This window comes from Podarcis pityusensis (assembly GCF_964106645.2).
Source record: "Podarcis pityusensis genome assembly, chromosome: 15".
In the NCBI taxonomy this organism is placed as follows: Eukaryota; Metazoa; Chordata; class Lepidosauria; order Squamata; family Lacertidae; genus Podarcis; species Podarcis pityusensis.
Window position 1 is genome coordinate 22747854 of NC_138040.1, and position 19112 is coordinate 22766965.

The 19112-nt window shown below is 46.0% G+C and overlaps 1 protein-coding gene across 1 annotated transcript in view; it reads right to left on the reverse strand.

Moving 5' to 3' along the window:
• SORL1 (sortilin related receptor 1) overlaps positions 1 to 19112 on the reverse strand; it is a 114931-nt gene that overhangs the window by 68741 nt on the left and 27078 nt on the right. The window contains exons 2-10 of the mRNA XM_080983347.1: positions 18299 to 18415; positions 16384 to 16509; positions 14618 to 14779; positions 11744 to 11811; positions 10494 to 10674; positions 5734 to 5832; positions 3948 to 4117; positions 2983 to 3175; positions 74 to 191 (exon numbers count right to left, since the gene is read on the reverse strand). Coding sequence (XP_080839473.1) covers positions 74 to 191; positions 2983 to 3175; positions 3948 to 4117; positions 5734 to 5832; positions 10494 to 10674; positions 11744 to 11811; positions 14618 to 14779; positions 16384 to 16509; positions 18299 to 18415 — 1234 coding nt within the window. The remainder of the gene's footprint in view (positions 1 to 73; positions 192 to 2982; positions 3176 to 3947; positions 4118 to 5733; positions 5833 to 10493; positions 10675 to 11743; positions 11812 to 14617; positions 14780 to 16383; positions 16510 to 18298; positions 18416 to 19112) is intronic.

A 19112-nucleotide genomic window follows, 5' to 3' on the forward strand; every position in this document is an offset into this window, starting at 1 on the left:
AACAGAGTCTTCCTGGACCTGCTGGAGGCAGGGGAAATGGACTACAGATCAATACAAACCAACAAAGCCATACCTGTTGCGATGATCAGTCCCGGAGCTGATTCTTTGGAGAGGATGGGCATTCTGCGCAGTTGGAAGTTGAGGAGCTGGCTCAGCCGTTGGGCCAGGTGAAGAGAGCAGCCCTTGGAAAGCTAGCAGAGTTGAATCATACGAGTATTACTTGTTGTGCTTCCCCATGGTACAGGCAGCATGTGTGCCTGCCCGTGTTCCAAACAAATACAATGCTGAAGGTCTGAAGCTTTCACCACCACCACCACCCCCAGTACATATTCAAGCATGCTAAATGTGAACAGCTTCCGTTTCACGTTACAAAGCCAAATCACATAATGCCGTTTGTTTCTTTTGCACAACCCTTTTGCCTACGTGGGAGTGAAATCCAGAGAAAGCAAGCAAGAACTCTTAAAGGCTAGGACTTTTTTTTTTCCTTCTTGAGGCACAGGTGTGTAGGCCAGAGGCCATTTATTTCTCACTTGGTGGGTTTCTTTTATGCATACCTCGTCTCTCCCCAAAAAACTGTTTGATGCATCGTACAAATTAAAAGATAGAAATAATCACAGCAGTAAATAATTAAAAAAGCACAGAGTCAAGAACTACAGCCATGCAAGAGAAGCGGATCAAAACAGTGCTGGTAAAATCTAGCTTGCAAATTTTTTTAATTGTTTTTTAAAAAAAAGAAAATAAACTAAAATAGAAAACAGTCATAAAACAACAAAATGTTGGTTGAGCTCCTCTCCACACCACCCACCCCAAACCTGGAAGCTGTGTAGATGTAAACAGAAAGGAACATGGGGAAGGTTTTTCATACTGAGGGTCATAGATAGTGATGTGAGGCGAGAATATTCTCCAGAGAATATTCTTGAGAATGAGAATAATCTCAAGAATGTTCTCTGCTGGAAAATTCTCCACAAACTGTAAATTCTAATGTAAGAACCAGTTTTACAACCCACACTTAAAAACCTAGTAAATAATAAGTCAAGTTTTGATATTGCCAGTGTAAGTAATGAATAATGATTTTTTTTATCCAGTTACATTACTGGACATTGTGTCATTCACCATTGGCAGTTCTGAAATGTGAGCTACAGAAAACACTTTTTGTTTTGTTTTAAAAATGTTATTCATTTAATTTGATGAACATTTGAATTCACATGTATTTCAACTATATGTAATAGCCTTTTTTCTATTTTGGTGTGACCTTATTCTTAGTAATTCTATACCCTTGGCTCAGTGTGATTTTTTTTTTTACAGAAAGCAACTTCAATGCTTTATACAATTATATGTAACAGCATGTGAGATGGCCTCTGAACAAGTTTACCCATGAATAAACATGTATATTATCTAATTATATCATTTTCAATGCATTAAAATTATATCCTTTTCAATGCATTAAAATGAATATTCTCCTATTCTAAATGAAAATTCTCTAATATTCTCATTAATCGAGAATATTCTCGAGAATATTCTCCAAAAGATTATTCTCGAGAATTTAACATCATTTGTCATAGATAATTCATCCTTTCTTCCCAGGTGTGTATACACCAAGGATGGGGAAGCTGTAGCCCTCCAAAGGTTGAAGGACCCCCTACCATCAGACTCAGCCAACACAGGCAATGGTCAGGGATGATGAAAGTTGTAGTCAAGCAACATTCAGCAATCCCTCAGTCCTGTAATAAACCTACTGGCTTGAAATATCACTTTCTGCCCCTGACAAAATGGCTTCTAGTCCACATTATGCCACAACAGGTTAAGCGGGGGGAGGAAAACTAATCATTGGGTTTGCAAGAACAGACAGCTGGCCGAAGCATACAAGTCTTTGCAGCGAATGAGAGAGAGGTGCATTTTCCCACAATCCTCTGGTACATCAACTCACACTGCATACAAATACCAACAGGAGAAGCAGCGATTGGCAGGGGAGTTGGGGGCAGTGGAGCTTTCCTGGCTCCCGAGCAGTGCCCTCTCATTTCTGCTTAGGGAGAGAGCGAGGAGCAAGGCAGCGGGGAGCTCAGCATGCGCAGGCAGAGTGGCAGAGTCAATTTGAGCCTCCTGCCACAGTCCCACACCTCCCTAGGTCCAGCTGCCTTGCCCTTGTGGTAAGTTGCCTCACTGGCCTTCACTGTGTGGGGAATAGCAAGGGAAGTCCAAGGAAGACTTAGGGCCCTCGTATTTACGGGACCGCCTCTCCTGGTATGCCCCACAGAGGACCTTAAGGTCCATGAATAATCATAGTTTAGAGGTCCCGGGCCCTAAGGAAGTCAGATTATCCTCCACCACGGCCAGGGCCTTCTCAGTGATGGCTCCGACCTGGTGGAATGCTCTGTCCCATGAGACCAGGGCCCTGCAGGATTTAACTTCCTTCCGCAGGACCTGTAAGACAGAGCTATCCCACCTGGCTTTCAATTTGAACTTAGCCTGATCTTTTATTCCCCTTCCTTCCCTCCCCCTCCCCTTTTTATGAAGATTACCCAATCTGGGATCCCACAGCTAATTCTCCCCTGGTCTCCTCACTGGCCCAAACAGGACTAATTTAGCCAGCTAGCCCTGGTGACCATCTAATGTTTATTGGATGGATTTTTCCCCTAAATTGATTTTTGAATTCTGAATTTATTATTCACGTTTTATACTGTATTTTATGCTGTTTTTTGTTATATCAATTAAGTGTTTTAAATTTGTTGTTAGCCGCCCTGAGCCTGGTTTTCTGAACTGGGAAGGGCGGGGTATAAATATAAAAAATATTTATTTATTATTAGAAGAAGCATTGCACTTCCCCCAGGAGCCTGGAATAGCCCATTCACAACCCAGCAGGTATATACATCACATGCATCTACAAGCTTCAGCTGAGCCTAGCCAGGGAACAAGAACATAAACACCCAATCAAAAAGCCCTCAAAGAGGCGGCGAGACGTCTTTTGCATCGCGGCATCATTACCTCACAATTTATCTTTTCGCCGTAGCGAGTATACTCTGGTGGCTGGAGATATTCCCAAGTCCCACCTTTGTCGAAGGTGATGACAGACCGCATGTTCTCCTCGCTGAAGGAGCTGTTGATCAAGGTGGCAATGTAGACCCCCGGCACCCCCTCCACGCGGTGGAAGTCCGCAAAGGGCTCGTTCGCAAAGTACCTGCCGAAAGTGGGGTGGGGGGAACGACAACAAAAGCACTGAGCCACGCACCTCCGTTAGCTGCAATTCCCCATCGTGACCAGTGGTGCAGCGGCAAATTCAGAACTGCGGGGCCACTTCACGATAGTCGCAGCTACACCCTGTCACAGCCGTACCCCCTTCTAAGATTACACAACAGATTAAATAATAATCGTGTAATTATACAATAATAAGAATTAGGGGGGCATTGGTCGGGGACACAGGGTGGCACTTGGGAACTGTCGCCACGCCACTCCTTGGTGTGTGGAGTGCCGCGGGGTGCGATACTCTCCCCGATGCTTTTCAACATCTTTATGTGCCCCCTCGTCCAGCTTGACTGGAGTTTTGGTTTGGGCTGCCATCAGTATGCTGATGACACCCAACTCTATCTGTTAATGGACGGCCATCCTGACTTGGCCCCAGACACACTGATCAGATATTTGGAAGCTGTGGCTGGATGGTTATGTGGGAGCTGGTTGAAGTTAAATCCTTCGAAGACTTCCCACTACCTGCAAGGAGGGAGCTGAAACCCTTATTAGATTTGTTCCTTGGCTGACTGGAATAGTTTTGTGCTTTGCCATCATTGTTTAAACAGGAATGATTTGTTCTCATTTTAATGCACCTTTGCTTGGCAGTCAGGTGTGGTACGGAGATTTCTTCAGGCCATTGCTGACCTTTCCAAGCTAAGGACAAAATCCACAAAAGTAGCACAGACACATCTCTCCACTTGAGTGGAGCACATCTATCTACTTACTTGACCAAAGTGTCACTCCCCATTCCTCCAGGGCTGTAGTACAGGACGTTCTCCAAAGTCAACGAAAACCTTAGGCCTTCCGCTTCGGAGATGTAGAGGTTGGTGCTGTTGTTACTGTGACTGACACACACAAACACCTGGTCTTCAGATGTGTCCGCAATATAGTATTCCTTCAAGAAAAAGTTGGGAAGAAAAAATAAAATCTTTTTGTTCTGCTGAAGGCATGCGAATGTGAGTTGCAAGCCAGGAAACCGCCAGTTCAGCACTCACACTTCTGCCGCAAAATCACATGCCTTACACAAACCGTTCTCTCTCAGCCTCAGTTTCCCCCATCTGTAAAATGGGGGTAATAATTAAGTTGCCTTCTGGAGTTCTTCTGAGGATTACAAACAAACAAAAATGTATGGGCGTATGTTCGAATAGGAAGCCAAAGAAGATGGACGACTGTAAGCTGTATATTCAAAGATAGAAAGGAAGCTATCTTAGAAGAGGCCCCCGCCTCATGCCTACCTAATTGTTCTGTGCCAGAGTGGAGGTGCCTTTTCTAAGGCAACACAATGGCAACACATTAAGCATCATCTAAACAAACAAACAAACAAATGTTCTCTTCCCCTATTGTTTCTCTGACACGTACGTTTATGTGAATTTTAAATTGGTTGAAACTCACACTATAAACATCAACTATAAAATGAAACAGACCTAAAAAGTGGCATGCAGCGTGATCCTAATGCATGCCAACTAGGAAGCAAGCCCCACACCGTTCAATGGGATCCATTCCCACATTAAAGGTGCATGAGAGTGAAGGAGAGGGACGGGGAAGGGGAGATCTCTCAGCGCAAGAGGCTGGGAGAAGAGAGGGATGCTCCCAGGTGAGAGCCAGGAGGGTAAAATATATTTGTGAGAGAGGACCTTTTATTCTTCTATCTCTTCTATCTCTTTTCTTTTCCTTTCTTTTTTATTACAGTATTGGCCCGAATATAAGCCGCACCTGATTATAAGCCATACCTTTAAGATTCGGGGGAGGGGGGGGAGAGAGAAAAAAAGGCAATACCCGAACATAAGATGCTCCCTTAAAATTCCACAGGCACTCACACACATTCCGTTTTACCGTATGTCTCTTTCAGCAGAGATATCATAAAAGCCAATTTTTGTAAGGTCGTGAATTTAAGCCGCACTTTAACTTTTCACGGTCAGAATTGGGGGGGGGGGTGAGGCTTATATTCAGGCCAATACGGTATTCTTTGTGTAAATTAGCTTGTCTTTTATTGTATTGTGGAAAGTGTTAATAAAATTTTATTTTTAAAAAAGGAAAAAAAAGGTGCATGGGAGTGCAGTCATTGTTATGAAAAGCAGCAAAGGGTTTGAAACATCTCTTCAAACTTTATCTCTGGATTGCAGCCATCCCTTACAGTGGGGATAAGGGATATGTGGCACATGACCTGATTTCATGCTGGGGAAGAGGGATGAACCCGTAGGGAAAGAAGGCCAGGAGAAATGGAGGAAGAAGGCTGAAATGGAGGGAGGGAATAACGGAAGAAATTTGGGGCAGGGGAATCCCGCAAGTTCAGACTTGCTGCAAGAGCAATCGGTCCTTCCCTGGGGCAGGGAAGAAGATGGATAGAAAAAGGGAGAGAATGAGAAAGGAAAGGAGTGATGCCCCCCACTTTTGAATCTGCCCACAACTGGTTTAAACCCCACCCACCAGCAACATGCGGCCCCCAGCAGATTATTTCTGCGACAATGTGGCCCTTGACAACAAAAGGATTTCCCTCCTACATGTCAATACCTTAATGGGGTGCCTCGTCACAAACTGGGCTGCTTGCATCGGCTTGCGGTTAAAGGATACCCAAAGCTGAACGGATGGCTGCTGCGTCCCTAAAAGATGCTGAGAAGAAAAGAGGTTGGGGGGAAGAAATCAAAGTAGTGAGTACCTAATAAATCATAAGTTTGTTATTGTTTACAAAAGAAGGCTTTTAGGATTTAAGGCAAACTCGGCCTTCCATCATCCCTAGCTAACAGGACCAGTGGTGAGGGATGATGGGAGTTGTAGTCCCAAAACATCTGTAGGGCCAAGTTTGCCTGTGCCTGATTTAAGAGCATGTACAAATCAACAAAGCCACGCAACGAAGGCACAGCTTCCCACACTGACCTGCTGCCCATTCCCAAGTTAAAGGAAAGCACATTTTGGTGACAGTTCCCAAGATGAAGACAGATTCAGCAATGGAATAAAATGGCAAGGGAAGTCACAGGGTTTCTTTCCTGAATGGTGTTACCCATTCCCAACCCTTTACTTCTTGGAAAGTGCTACTTGCTTGCTCACCTATGGCGAACCTAAAAAAAGTCAGATGACCAGACAGGGGAGCCATTGTAAACTGGAAGAGAGTTGGCTCTTTTGAATCTCTCTCTTTCAGGATTTCAATGTCACAAAGCAAAGGACGTATGCAATGACCTCCATCCCGACCCATGTTTCCATTCTGCTGCAGTTCGGTTTCTGGCAAAAATTACATTATTCAGCTTGCTCTCCACTGTGGCGGAATTTTACATATTTAATTACATTGTTAAATCACATTATTAATTATGATCCTGTTGCCTTACTCCACACCATTCATTTCAATGCAAAGAAAATGCAACGCAAATCAAGGGTGAGTGGGGACTCATATGCAGACATTAGCATTTGCAGACTTGAGACAAATGAACAAACACCCTCCGTTTCTGCCACCACTGGGATTCTCCAATATCCCTAGCTATAAGTAACTAATGTAGGCACATCTGGATTGAAGCATTAGCAGGGGAAAAGGAACCATGTTGGGTTGTACCTAGCCAAGTTATTTTTACAGGTATGCACACACCAGAGTTTTCTGGGTTTTATTATTATTTTAATTGCCCTCTTCCCTGGGAGTCTGCCAGGAACCGCTTTTCCTCTCCAAACTCCCTGTGACCCAAACCCACAATGGGATGGATTACATGACGATGGTTCTGGAATTCCCACCTATGCCAACATTCACATAGTTGCTGGTTCAAGCCATTAAGTGGCGTTGCAATGTTTTAGCTAGCCCATAAAGGTAAAGGTAAAGGGACCCCTGACCATTAGATCCAGTTGTGGCCGACTCTGGGGTTGCAGTGCTCATCTCGCTTTATTGGCCAAGGGAGCCAGCGCACAGCTTCCAGGTCATGTGGCCACCATGACTAAGCGACTTCTGGCGAACCAGAGCAGCACACGGAAACGCCGTTTACCTTCCCGCCAGAGCGGTACCTATTTATCTACTTGCACTTTGACGTGCTTTTGAACTGCTAGGTTGGCAGGAGCAGGGACCGAGCAATGGGAGCTCACCCCGTTGCGGGGATTCGAAACACCAACCTTCTGATTGGCAAGTCCTAGGCTCTGTGGTTTAACCCACAGCGCCACCCGCGTCCCCAACTAGCCCATAGGGCTGCACTTTTAACTGACTTAAGAGTGGGGTGGAAGTAAGGGGGAAAGAGATTTTCATCATTTGTACCATGGCCCATATATGAAGTTGCCCTGTGTCAATTCAAACCATCCAGCTCAGGGGTGGGGGAGCCTGTGACTCTCAATGTGATGTTGGACTCCAAGTCCCATCAGCCCATGCCAGCATGGCCAATGAGGAAGGGATGATGGGAGCCGTAGTCCCACAAGGTTACCAATCCCCATGAAGCAGAGAAGGTCTTCTCCCATCAGCCATCGTTAGTTTTTGTTTTTAACTGGAGATGTCAGGGATCAAAAGTGGGCTAGGCTGCCTGCAGCGTCCGCACCAGAAAAATCGGGGCAGGGGGAGCGAGGGAGTGGCAAAGCTTATTTCTAGGTTGGCAAGCTAAATCCCACGTTAAGAGCTCTGAAAGAAAAATAACATGACGTGTCCAGCAATGGGGGGGGGCAAGCTCTACCTCTGAGCTACGGCTACTCTCCCAGATGTGAGCATACAACATGCCTTCTGGGGGCCGTGTGCAAAGGTGGGCAGGGCCAGGGGCAAAAGTGGGCGGAGCAACATACGAAAGGGTTGCCTGTATGCAGTAGGCTAGTTTCTACGCACTCTCAAACACTCCTCTCCGTCCTCTATCCAGACAATCAGGAGATATTATCAGGGCCTCGTTCTGCTTGACCAACATACCGTATTTTTCGCTCTATAGGACGCACCGGACCATAGGACGCACCGGACCATAGGAAGGGGAGAACAAGGGGGGGGAAATTCTCCCCCTCTTTGCTCAGCGCCCCTTCAGCGAAGCGGCAGGAGAAACAGAGCCCCTTCCATTTCTCCTCCCGCTTCACTGAAGGGACACTGCGCAGAGAGGGAAAACCGTGCAGCGCCTCTCCAGCGAAGCGAAGCCTGGAGAGCAAGAGTGATCGGTGTGCACCGACCCCTCTCGCTCTCCATGCTTCAGACGGCTATCTGCAAGCCTTCGGAGCACAGCGGGAACTCCTGCTGCGCTTCAAAGGCTTGCGGATAGCTGCCTGAAGCCCCCGGAGCGCAGCGGGAGTTCCCTGTGCTCCGGGGGCTTCAGGCGGCTTCAGCGATAGCAACGCAAAGCCTCCGGAGCGCGGGGGGAGCTCTCCCTCTGCGCTTCGGAGGCTTCGCGTTGCTATCGCTGAAGCCAAGGAGCCTGCATTCGCTCCATAGGACACACACACATTTCCCCTTCATTTTTGGAGGGGAAAAAGTGCGTCCTATAGAGCGAAAAATGCGGTACTTTTCCTCGATAGTACTGCAAAAGCTCTTCTTCTCCCATGACACCCTGTCCATCCATCCCCCTCTCCCACTCCCACCTACATATGCCTATTACTTACAGGCATCTAAACTTCTCCTTCCCAGAGCCTCCGTGTTTCACACTGACCTAGATCTGCCTAAAGTACTAAAATCAAATAGAAGCAGGCTGGCAATTTTTTACCCTGTTCTTGCATCCTGCATGCTCCTGAACCACAAACTCAGGCTCGTTCTGCTATTTCTGCTCGCTCTCCCTACAAAGAGGTCAGGGCAGTGAACGTGCTCCCTGCTTTATCCTCACGACGGCCCTGTGAGGTAGGTTAGAAGCGCACCAAGCATGATTAGGGGCTGAGGTGTGGACTTGAGAAACAAGCCCCAGTCCAGCTTGCTAACCGTTATACAGTGGTACCTCGGGTTAAGAACTTAATTTGTTCTGAAGGTCTGTTCTTAACCTGAAACTGTTCTTAACCTGAGGTACCACTTTAGCTAATGGGACCTCCAGCTGCCGCTGCGCCACCACCACACGATTTCTGTTCTCATCCTGAAGCAAAATTCTTAACCTGAGGTACTATTTCTGGGTTAACGGAGTCTGTAACCTGAAGCATCTGTAACCTGAAGCGCCTGTAACCTGAGGTACCACTGTACCCACATTGACACTCACACAAGAGAATTGCAACTACAGTGGTATCTCGGGTTACATATGCTTCAGGTTACATACGCTTCAGGTTACACACTCCGCTAACCCAGAAATAGTGCTTCAGGTTAAGAACTTTGCTTCAGGATAAGAACAGAAATCGGGCTCCGGCGGCGCGGCGGCAGCAGGAAGCCCCATTAGCTAAAGTGGTGCTTCAGGTTAAGAACAGTTTCAGGTTAAGAACGGACCTCCAGAACAAATTAAGTACTTAACCCGAGGTACCACTGTACATAATGTGCATTTTCTGATCATAAAATGTGTCAGGCACAGGAGAAATTTTAACCCAAAAATTCTGGGTTCCCTGTTTAAAACACTCATCAATGGTAATGTCTTACTGAGTTAAATTTTGCATTTGGACCAAGATGCTCATTCATGGGGAACTTGACGCCCTCCAGATATTGAACTCCAACTCCCATCAGCCCCAGCTAGCGTGGCCAATCCTCCAGGATGATGGGAGTTGTAGTCTGACAACATCTGAAGGGCCAAAGATTCCCTATCTGTGGTCTATATTGACATCCCTCAGAGTTATTTTAATCTTCCCTAAGCAGAAAAGTATTGCAGCATATACAGGCTGCCTGCCAGACCCCCATGAAGGGATAATAAATCTGGATCACAAACAGAAGTCAAAAGAGACTCTGATGCTTTCCTTTGAGGCTCACAGCATGTTCCCCTCCTCTTCTTCTGTAGCTAACGCAGAAAGGTTTTTGGAGCATTGTTTTGGGACAGTGGTGGATGCTCAAAAATCTGGCTCTGCTTCCTTGACATCTATGCACTGTGCTGCTTTATAAATTTGGGTTGTGCTTTTCTTTTAAGCTGCTCCCTCGACAGCAGGGACAGGAAACTTGAGGGCCACATTCCTTTCTGGGCAATCCTCCGAGGGCCACTTGCCAGTAGTGGGCATGCCCAAAGGAAAAAGTGGGTGGAGCAACAACCCTTCTCTACCATTCATTCAGGGAAGAAAGAGGCACGATCTGGCTAAGCAGAAACACTGACCTAGTGAAAGAGGAGCAGGGTTTGCATGGCCTGGGAAGATTGCCAGGGGCCAAACAGAGAGACTTTGAGGGCCGTGTTCAGAGTTCCAGGCCTGAGGTTCCCCACTCCTGCTCTATAGATCATCAGCTTGATGCTCCTTACCACAGATTTTGTTGCAAACAGATACTTTTCCCTGAGCTGGAAGTCTTCAACCTCCTCGAGCAGAATCTCTTTGTTTTCTCTGGTTTGAAAGAAATCGGTGCTGCGGAGGATTGTGGAGGCCCGGGTAGGCTCATGCCGCTCGATGTAAACTGTGTAGGGTTTGTCATACGGTTCAACACCCCTTGTCAGAAAAAGAAAAGAAAAGAAGCCATCTTTTCTGTGTATACCATTATTGTTGCATTACCTTTATATCCCCAACTTTCTGTCTGTTCTAAATCTACTGCTTGTCATTTTCATTACTCTACTTAATGGGCAATAGGGGCGATCTTCTCCTAGACAGTTTGGTGCAACCTGCAGTGGCTTTTGAAAATCTCAGCTGCTCAAAATTTCATCATTTACGTTTCTAATCCGCAAATCATGAAACTCCAGACAGCGTACAGCCTGACAGGTGTTTAGACCTGATCAGTAATCTGTTTGGGAGATAGACCTGTATAATAAACACTTCTAAATACAGTGGTATCTCTGGTTACAAACGCTTCAGGTTACGAGCTCCGCTAACCCGGAAGTAGCTGCTCCTGGTTACGAACTTTGCCCCAGGATACGAATGGAAATTGTGCACCGGAGGCGTGCGTGCTGCAAGAGACCCCATTAGCAAAAGTGCACCTCAGGATAAGAATGGTTTCAGCTTAAGAACAGACCTCCGGAACAAATTAAGTTCATAAGCAGAGGTACCACTGTACAGTTTCTAGCCCTCACTGATGCAGAAAATAATAAAAAATACACACTGCCTTGGTTTCAGATTTCAAAAACGCTAAGAAACACAATGGCTGCACCTCCAAAGTGAAAGCCAAGAATTGCTGCTCACTGACTTTTCTCCTGTAGTCAGGACTTAGTGCATAAGAGCAGCACAGCTGCATCAGAACAAAAGGCCCTACTCTCCCATTATTGTGTTTCCAATAGTGATCAGCCAGATGCCTCTAGGAAATTCATAAACCAGGCACGAGGCAACCTCATGCACACCTGAAAGAAACATTCAGAGTACTCCTGTCCCTGATGATCCATGCAAGGAACTTTTTTTTTTCCTAAGGAAGGAGACTATTAAAGATACGATGCACACACTCCGCCTTCATCCTGGAGTAGCAGAGCCCAGGATCCAAGCCCCTTGCTTAGAAAAAGGTGTAGATGACATTGCAATGGGTGGGAAGGAAGAAGAGGCTCCCAAGAAGCCTGCAAAGAATTCCACAACTTACCAGGAAAACGATTTCACGTGCTCCTGAATCATTATCCACGTCTGCCCAAAATCATCCGACTTCCAGAGCTGCAAGAAATTAGAACATGGGGAAATATGTTTGGATTCTGGTGGACCAGCCAAACCCAGATGGCCGGGGAATGCATGGATCAGGGTGGATCCCGGATGCTGTGCATTAAGCTGTCTCAGGCTGCCAAAGGCTGGTGCTGAGAGAAAGAAATACGGGACGATGGGTTCAGGAAGGAGTTAAAAGTGCAAGAAATATGCTGCACCTTATACTTGGCTAGGGGACTGGCGGCCACAGACGTGTTCCCCCACATGAGCACACAGTGGTTAAGAAGACACGATATCCCCTCATCCATCCAATGAACCACTCTTGTTCAAATTACAATAAGCCTGCAAAGTCCACGAAGCAAGCCCAGTACAGTCGCATCTTACGCAGGGCTTCGGTTCCAAGGGTTCCATGTGTACATGAAAATCAGGGATACCCAAATCCTTGGAGCTGCCCCGCAGGTAGCAAGTAGAGCAGGGGGAGAAAATCCCCTGTGCCCCCAGAGCTCCTTGCCCAGGTAGCAAGCCGGAGTGCTTAAAGCCCTTTTTAGGCAGAGGGCCTTCTCGGTAGTGGCACCCGCCCTGTGGAACGCCCTTCCACCAGATGTCAGAGAAAACAACTACCAGACTTTTAGACGACATCTGAAGGCAGCCCTGTTTAGGGAAACTTTTAATGTTTGAGGCATTGTTGTATTTTAATATTGTGTTGGAAGCCACCCAGAGTGGCTGGGGAAACCCAGCCAGATGGGCGGGGTATACATAATAAATTATTATTATTATTATTATTATTATTATTATTATTCCAGATAACCTGGCAGGGGAAAAAGGCCTTGCTTGAGAGGCAAGACCCTCTCAGTGTGACGGCTCTGGAAGGCCGGGGATGCTTGTGGAAACTCTGGTGGCCCTGTGAAATCTCACGAAAGCTTCGCAGAGCCAGCATGCTCTTTTAACCCCAAGCGGATCTGGTGCAGAAAGAGCTTATGAGCAATTTCACCCTGCCAGTGAGTAGCAAGCGCCACGGCTGCTGAGATCAGGGCAAGCCGATGTCGGTGGAAAGGGAGGAACGCAATGAGAGGAGAGCTCACCGGCAAGGGAAAGGACCAGGGAGAGGTTGCAAGCGATGCTTCCTTCTGGCTCTCTGCTGCTGGGAGCTGGGAGATATTTCTCCTCCCTTTTTTCTTTTCGAGGGCGAGAAGTGTCGCTCTGGCTAACCGAGTCAAAGCGAGAAACCGTCTCCGAGCTTTTACCACCAACCCCAGGGCGCGAACCGCCTTTCAGTTATGGTGAAGGAAACATCCAAACATTGAAAGCGGGGAAGCAAAACCACCCAAATGTGACCACACAAGACAAACACTGCTGTTCCTGCCAAGTACCAGGGCAGCGGAGTTAGGCTGTCTGGCGTCCCTCCACCTCCCGGGCTCCTGCCCATTTCGAGAGCCAGGCGTGAGAACAATGCAGAGCAGGCCTGGAGAGGAACAAAGGCAGGCTTCTTGCTGGGAAGTGGGAATCGTTGGCCTAATTTCTTCCTTCACCAGGCTCTGAACACAGTATGGTCGAGAGCAGGAGGAAGAGCAGGGTCACAGAAGGCCTCTTTTCCATAGAACTGAGAAGCTGTCAGACCACTGGCCTATCCAGCTCATTTTGGTCTACACTGGCTGGCAGCAGCTCTCCAGAGTTTCAGGCAGGGAACACTCCTCCCTCCAACAACAGGAGATGTCAGGAGCTGAACCTGGGGCCTTCTACATGTAAAGCATATGCTCTATCAGACATGATGCCTGCCAGATGTTGTTGGACTCCAACTGCCACCATGCAACATGGCCGGGGATCAGGGGTGGTGGGAGATGCAGCTCAAAATATCTAGAGGGCACCAAGTTAAAATCATGGAATTGTAGAGCTGGAAGGGACCTCAAGGATCATCTAGTCCAACTCCCTGCCATGCAGGATCTTTTGCTCCTCGTGGGATGCATTTTAATCTGTATTTTAAATTGGGTTTTTTTCCCCTATTATGTTTTTACTGTAATTTACTGTAGCCGCCCTGAGCCCGGCTCTGGCCAGGGAGGGCGGGGTATAAATAAAATTATTATTATTATGGTTATTATTATGGTTATTATTATGGTTATTATTATTATTATCAGAGTTTTTAGGGGTTTTTGAATGTTTTATGTAGTTTTGTAGTAGTTTTATGTAGTTTTTCAATTTCATTGTTCTGCATGGGACAATGACAATAAAGATATCATATATTATTATTATTATTATTATTATTATTATTATTAGGCTCGAACCCACAACCCTAAGATTAAGAGTCTCATGCTCTAAAAGAGTTGGGTTCTGAACGGGGTTAACAATCCAAAACACAAAAGACAGACAAATGATTAAGAACATAAGACGAGCCCTGCTGGATCAGGCCAATGCTGTGTCTAGGCCAGTATCCTGGCTCACAATGGCCAAGCAGATGCCTATAGGAAGTCCACAAGCAAGACCTTAGTGCACCAGCAGCACTCACACCACCTGCAGTTCCCAATAACTAGCTTTCAGAAGTCTTACTGCCTGACTATGGAGACAGAGCATAGCCATCATGCCTAGTAGCCACTGATAGCTGTATCCTCTGTGAATTTGTCCAGTTTCTCTTTTAAAGCCATCCAAGTTGGCGGCCGTCACTGCATCCAGTGGGAGGGAGTTCCACAGTTTAACTGCGCTCCACGTGATCACCAAGGCACCCTCCCACGCAGAGCATCTCGTTCGCAGGACACACACTCCCCACACACAGAAAGAAAAGCAGAAATTGAGAGCCTTCGGCATGTGCATCCACCAGTGATCTACTTGCCTGTTTGTTGGGATGGGTCTTGTCAAATCCCAAGATGAGGTTTGGGAGCCGGCTGTGCAAAAGCAGATCTGCCGCTTTGAATGGAATTGAGAAGCCCTGGATGGTGTTGCAGAAGTCTGTGGTAAGCCAGAGGTACTGAGTGAAGGCATCAACAAAGATGTACTGTAAAAGGAAAAGGAGGAAGGGGTAGCACAAAAAAATCAGTGGGTCTTCAAAAATCAGCACACAGATCTTGGCAGAATTGTTTGGATGTGAAAGTTGCATACACACACACACACACACACACACACAAACAAAAACAAAAAACTATATGCCACTTTTTGTTACATTTTCACCAGTTTCTGTAGCCAGAATCCCTCACTGATGCAATAAATTATATTTTAAAACAGTGGTTTCAAAAAAAAAAAAAAATTATCACCCACTGCCCTCTTGGTTCTACAAACTCATTGCCAGTGCCCCCTACCCTATTCAAAGCATTATTCAGAACAGCAGTTTGCACAACCCACTAAAGAAATAATAGCACAAAAAATTCAAAACATGCAGTTTAGACCTTCCCTTAGGATCGGATGGCTGGGGGACAGGGGGTGGGGAACAGACAGGTTATGGAGTTAAATGCTAGACTAGGCCTCCCTCCTTCAGTGGTGGAGATGACAAGCCTGGCGACTTCATTTCTGCAAGGCACCCATCAGCTTGGCTTGCAAAGCTAGTTTAGGATTCACATCTGCCACAGAAGACAACTGTACAGCCTTTGCTTTTAGGGAGAGAATTTCTTTAAAAAACAACGGAAGACTTTTGTTTTCTATTCTGCCCTCTCCCATCTCCCCACCGCAAAATAAGAAGCGACTCAGTCAGTTTTCTTGATCAAACACAATCTATAATCCTCAGGAGACAAATATTTCCCCTCGGCTACACGAACCCGTTAGCTGTTAGGTAAACAGCTGTTTGGTTGCAGCGATTTCTGCTGTTCTGCCTGAGCATGGAACGCACTTAGACCTCTTGGTCTGCTCTGAAGGTACAGCAGAGACACTACATCACTGACCAAAACAGCGAAGCAAAGACTTCGCAGAGGTCAAAACAAGGAGATGGGGGAGGGAGGTTTGAGTTTAATTGACATTTTCTACGCAAACTGAGAAGCTCATCCAAGGATGGAACTAGACATTACAAAACAAACCTCACAGCTGCTGCAAAAAATGGAAACCACAAGTACAGCTTCTCCTTCCGTAACATCTACTTATCATAGCAGGGCCACATGGCCTCACAGGCAGGCTTCCAGGGGCCGCGTGCCTGGGGTGGGTGGGTCCAGAGGCAAAAGTGGGTGGAGCAACGGATGTGTCTCTTGCCTTTACCACATTCACACCACACATTCAACACACTACAGGCATGGCTTTCTCCCAAAGGATTCTGGGAGCTTTCGATTGTTCATGGTGCTCAGAGTTGTAAGGAAACCCCTTTTCTTCTCACAGTGCTACAAGTTCCCAGAGTTCCCTGGGAAGAAGGATTGTCAAACCACATTGAGCACCGCTCAGGAGATCCCCCAGTTAGGTGGGATCAACCATGTAACCAGCCCAGAAAAGAGAAAGAAGCGAAGGTCAAAGCGGAGCAGGGGAGGAAAAGAGCCAAATACTTGCATTAGATCTTTTTCAAGAAAAAATGTGGAACCTATCCTAGTTTCAACCCCAAAATATTTAGAATACCCTTATTTAAATCTAGGAGGTGTGCAGTTGAAATCCTTTGCTTACACATTCAAACGATTCCTAATTTCCTACCCTCTTGTTGTCGGCTGGGCTGTGGTAGAATTGAGCAATCACTGCTTGGCTGCTGTTCCCCGGGCCAAAATTGAATTTCTCCGATATCTTTTTAAAGGTTTTTCCGTAGTCGTAAGAAATATAAACCTGGCAAGGAAAGATGCTAATGTTACAAACCGCACACACACACAAAAAAACCGTTCCACCCCATCAAATCATGTGATTCTTTTAAAAAAATAAATTAAAAAACCAAGGAATTTGAGAATTATTTTTCTTTACCAGGACGAGAGGAAGGAGCTGCTATAGCATTGCACTGGGGGCTTCCTGGTGCAGAGCTATGGCGGGCTGCCTCCTTGTATTACAAATGGTGTCAACTGAGTGTCCTCAGGCTTGCTCAGGAAACAGGACAGACTATTGCAGCTGCTCACCCTTAGCTACAACAAATGGAAGAGGGAGTAGGGAAGTGAGTTTGCAAATCAGGAAACAGGCTACCATACAACAACTATCACTTGTTCCTGAAGGGCCATAGTTCACTGGTAGTGAGTATCTGTTTTCCATGCAGGTTCCAGGTTCGATCCCCAGAATTTCTGGGAATGGCTGGGAATTATTCCCTGTCTGGAACCCTAGAAAGCATCAAGCTAGATGGACCAGCTCAACAGATCAGCTTCCTCACTGTTCTTAAACAGTATTATTTTTGTCATATTTACACAGAGCCATTAAGCCATGGCAACTTACACAGAATAATGTAAGTGAACAAAAGGCAGGTCTCTGCCCTTGTGGAGCTTTCCAGCAACAGAGAAGGTGAGGGCAAATGTCATGTCTCTGGAACCTTTACTATTTGTTATACTGAGTTGATAAATCATAATTACTTTGAAATTTGACCTTCTGGTTTCGTTAAAGATTTCCGACTCCTCCCTGCCCACTCCTAGCTCCAAAACGAATGGTGTCGTGCAATCTATAGAGATGGTTCCTATAAAGAGGTCCTCTCCCCATTAAAGGTAAAGGTAAAGGGACCCCTGACCATTAGGTCCAGTCGTGACCGACTCTGGGGTTGCGGCGCTCGTCTCGCTTTATTGGCCGAGGGAGCCGGCGTACAGCTTCCGGGTCATGTGGCCACCATGACTAAGCCACTTCTGGTGAACCAGAGCAGCGCATGGAAACGCTGTTTACCTTCCTGCCGGAGCGGTACCTATTTATCTACTTGCACTTTGACGTGCTTTCAAACTGCTAGGTTGGCAGGAGCAGGGACCGAGCAACAGGAGCTCACCCGTTGCGGGGATTCGAACCGCCGACCTCCTAATCTGATCTGCAAGTCCTAGGCTCTGTGGTTTAACCCACAGCGCCACTCGCGTCCCTAACAAGGAAGCTTACAATAAACTAAATTGAGCCGTGCCTACAACAAGTACAAGTTAATATTCCCTAAAATGATTGGGGCACACTTTGGGGATAGCCTGAAAAGGCTTTGATAGCCGCCTACTTATCAAGGCCTATTTTATTATTTCATCTCATTACCATACTGTTTAATTGTGTGGTGTTTTTTAAAAAAACAACCCTCTAAAGTGGATTACATAAAGTATGCATTAAAATTACTAATAAGAGTCAGAACTTAAGAGCAATGACCCCAGAGTGAGGGGATCACAATATAAATTAAATCCATAGTTTAAAAGATATGCTATAAAATAAAATTACACGTAAAAATACATGTCAGCTTTACGTAACTGGCTATACTTGCCTACATGAAGAAGATTTTAGCAGGGTGCCAAAAACAGTACAAAACAGAAATTAGGCACTAGTTGGAAACTGATTTGAGGGCTGGAGCATTAATCCATGCTAAGTAACTAACTGTGTCGATGTTTGGTTATCTGTGTTATTTTCCTCCTTAAACGTACAGTATTTAAAAAAAACAACAAACACACAGAGAGACATAATTACTTACATCACTTAACTTGGGGCCTAGGAAGGCTAAGCTATCACGGGCCAAAGCAACGATGACGTTGCTCTTCTCTCCAGCCCAGTGAACGACCATCTGGTTGTGGGAATCATTCAGGCTAACCTGGGGAAGCAGAAGAAAGAAAGAAAGAAAGAAAGAAAGAAAGAAAGAAAGAAAGAAAGAAAGAGTCTTGTTAAAAGAACGTCCAGTGTGAGTTTCGTCACATTACAGCTGCAGTCAGACTGCATTTTATCCCTTTTTCATGACATTTCCTTACCTGTTCTTCACATTTTATGTGATCTTTCGCCTGATGTGAAAGCCACTTCCAGAAATCTGGAGGAATCTAGCAAAAGTTTGGCGCTCGGTTTGGTTTTGTTTCGGGGGCGGTGGGAGGGAATCTGTTTGCAACCTTGTTAACCCTGAAAATCTCTGGAGGCTGACATAATTTGAGGCAACATACCGACATACAGTTCTTTCCCACCCTTGAAATTTCAGCACAGTCTACCAGTGTATTGATCAAAAAGCCACAATTCATAATCATAATCCTCACTAGCAAACAGGTTTAGGGGTTACGATTTCTCTGTAAAAGATTAAAACCAGCACTCTTAATTGAACCCAGAAACAAACTGGGAGTCAGGCAAACTAAAACCAGCATTTGCAAGCAGCAGTTGTGGCTTCCAAACGGTCTTCTAGGGCAGCTCCAAGCAGAGGGTATTACAGCAGTCCAAGTCGAGGCTAAATCAAGGCGTGTACAACAGCGATGAGATCTTTTTTCCCCCAAGAAAATGTGCAGCCTACACTGTTTGTCGAAAAATAATCT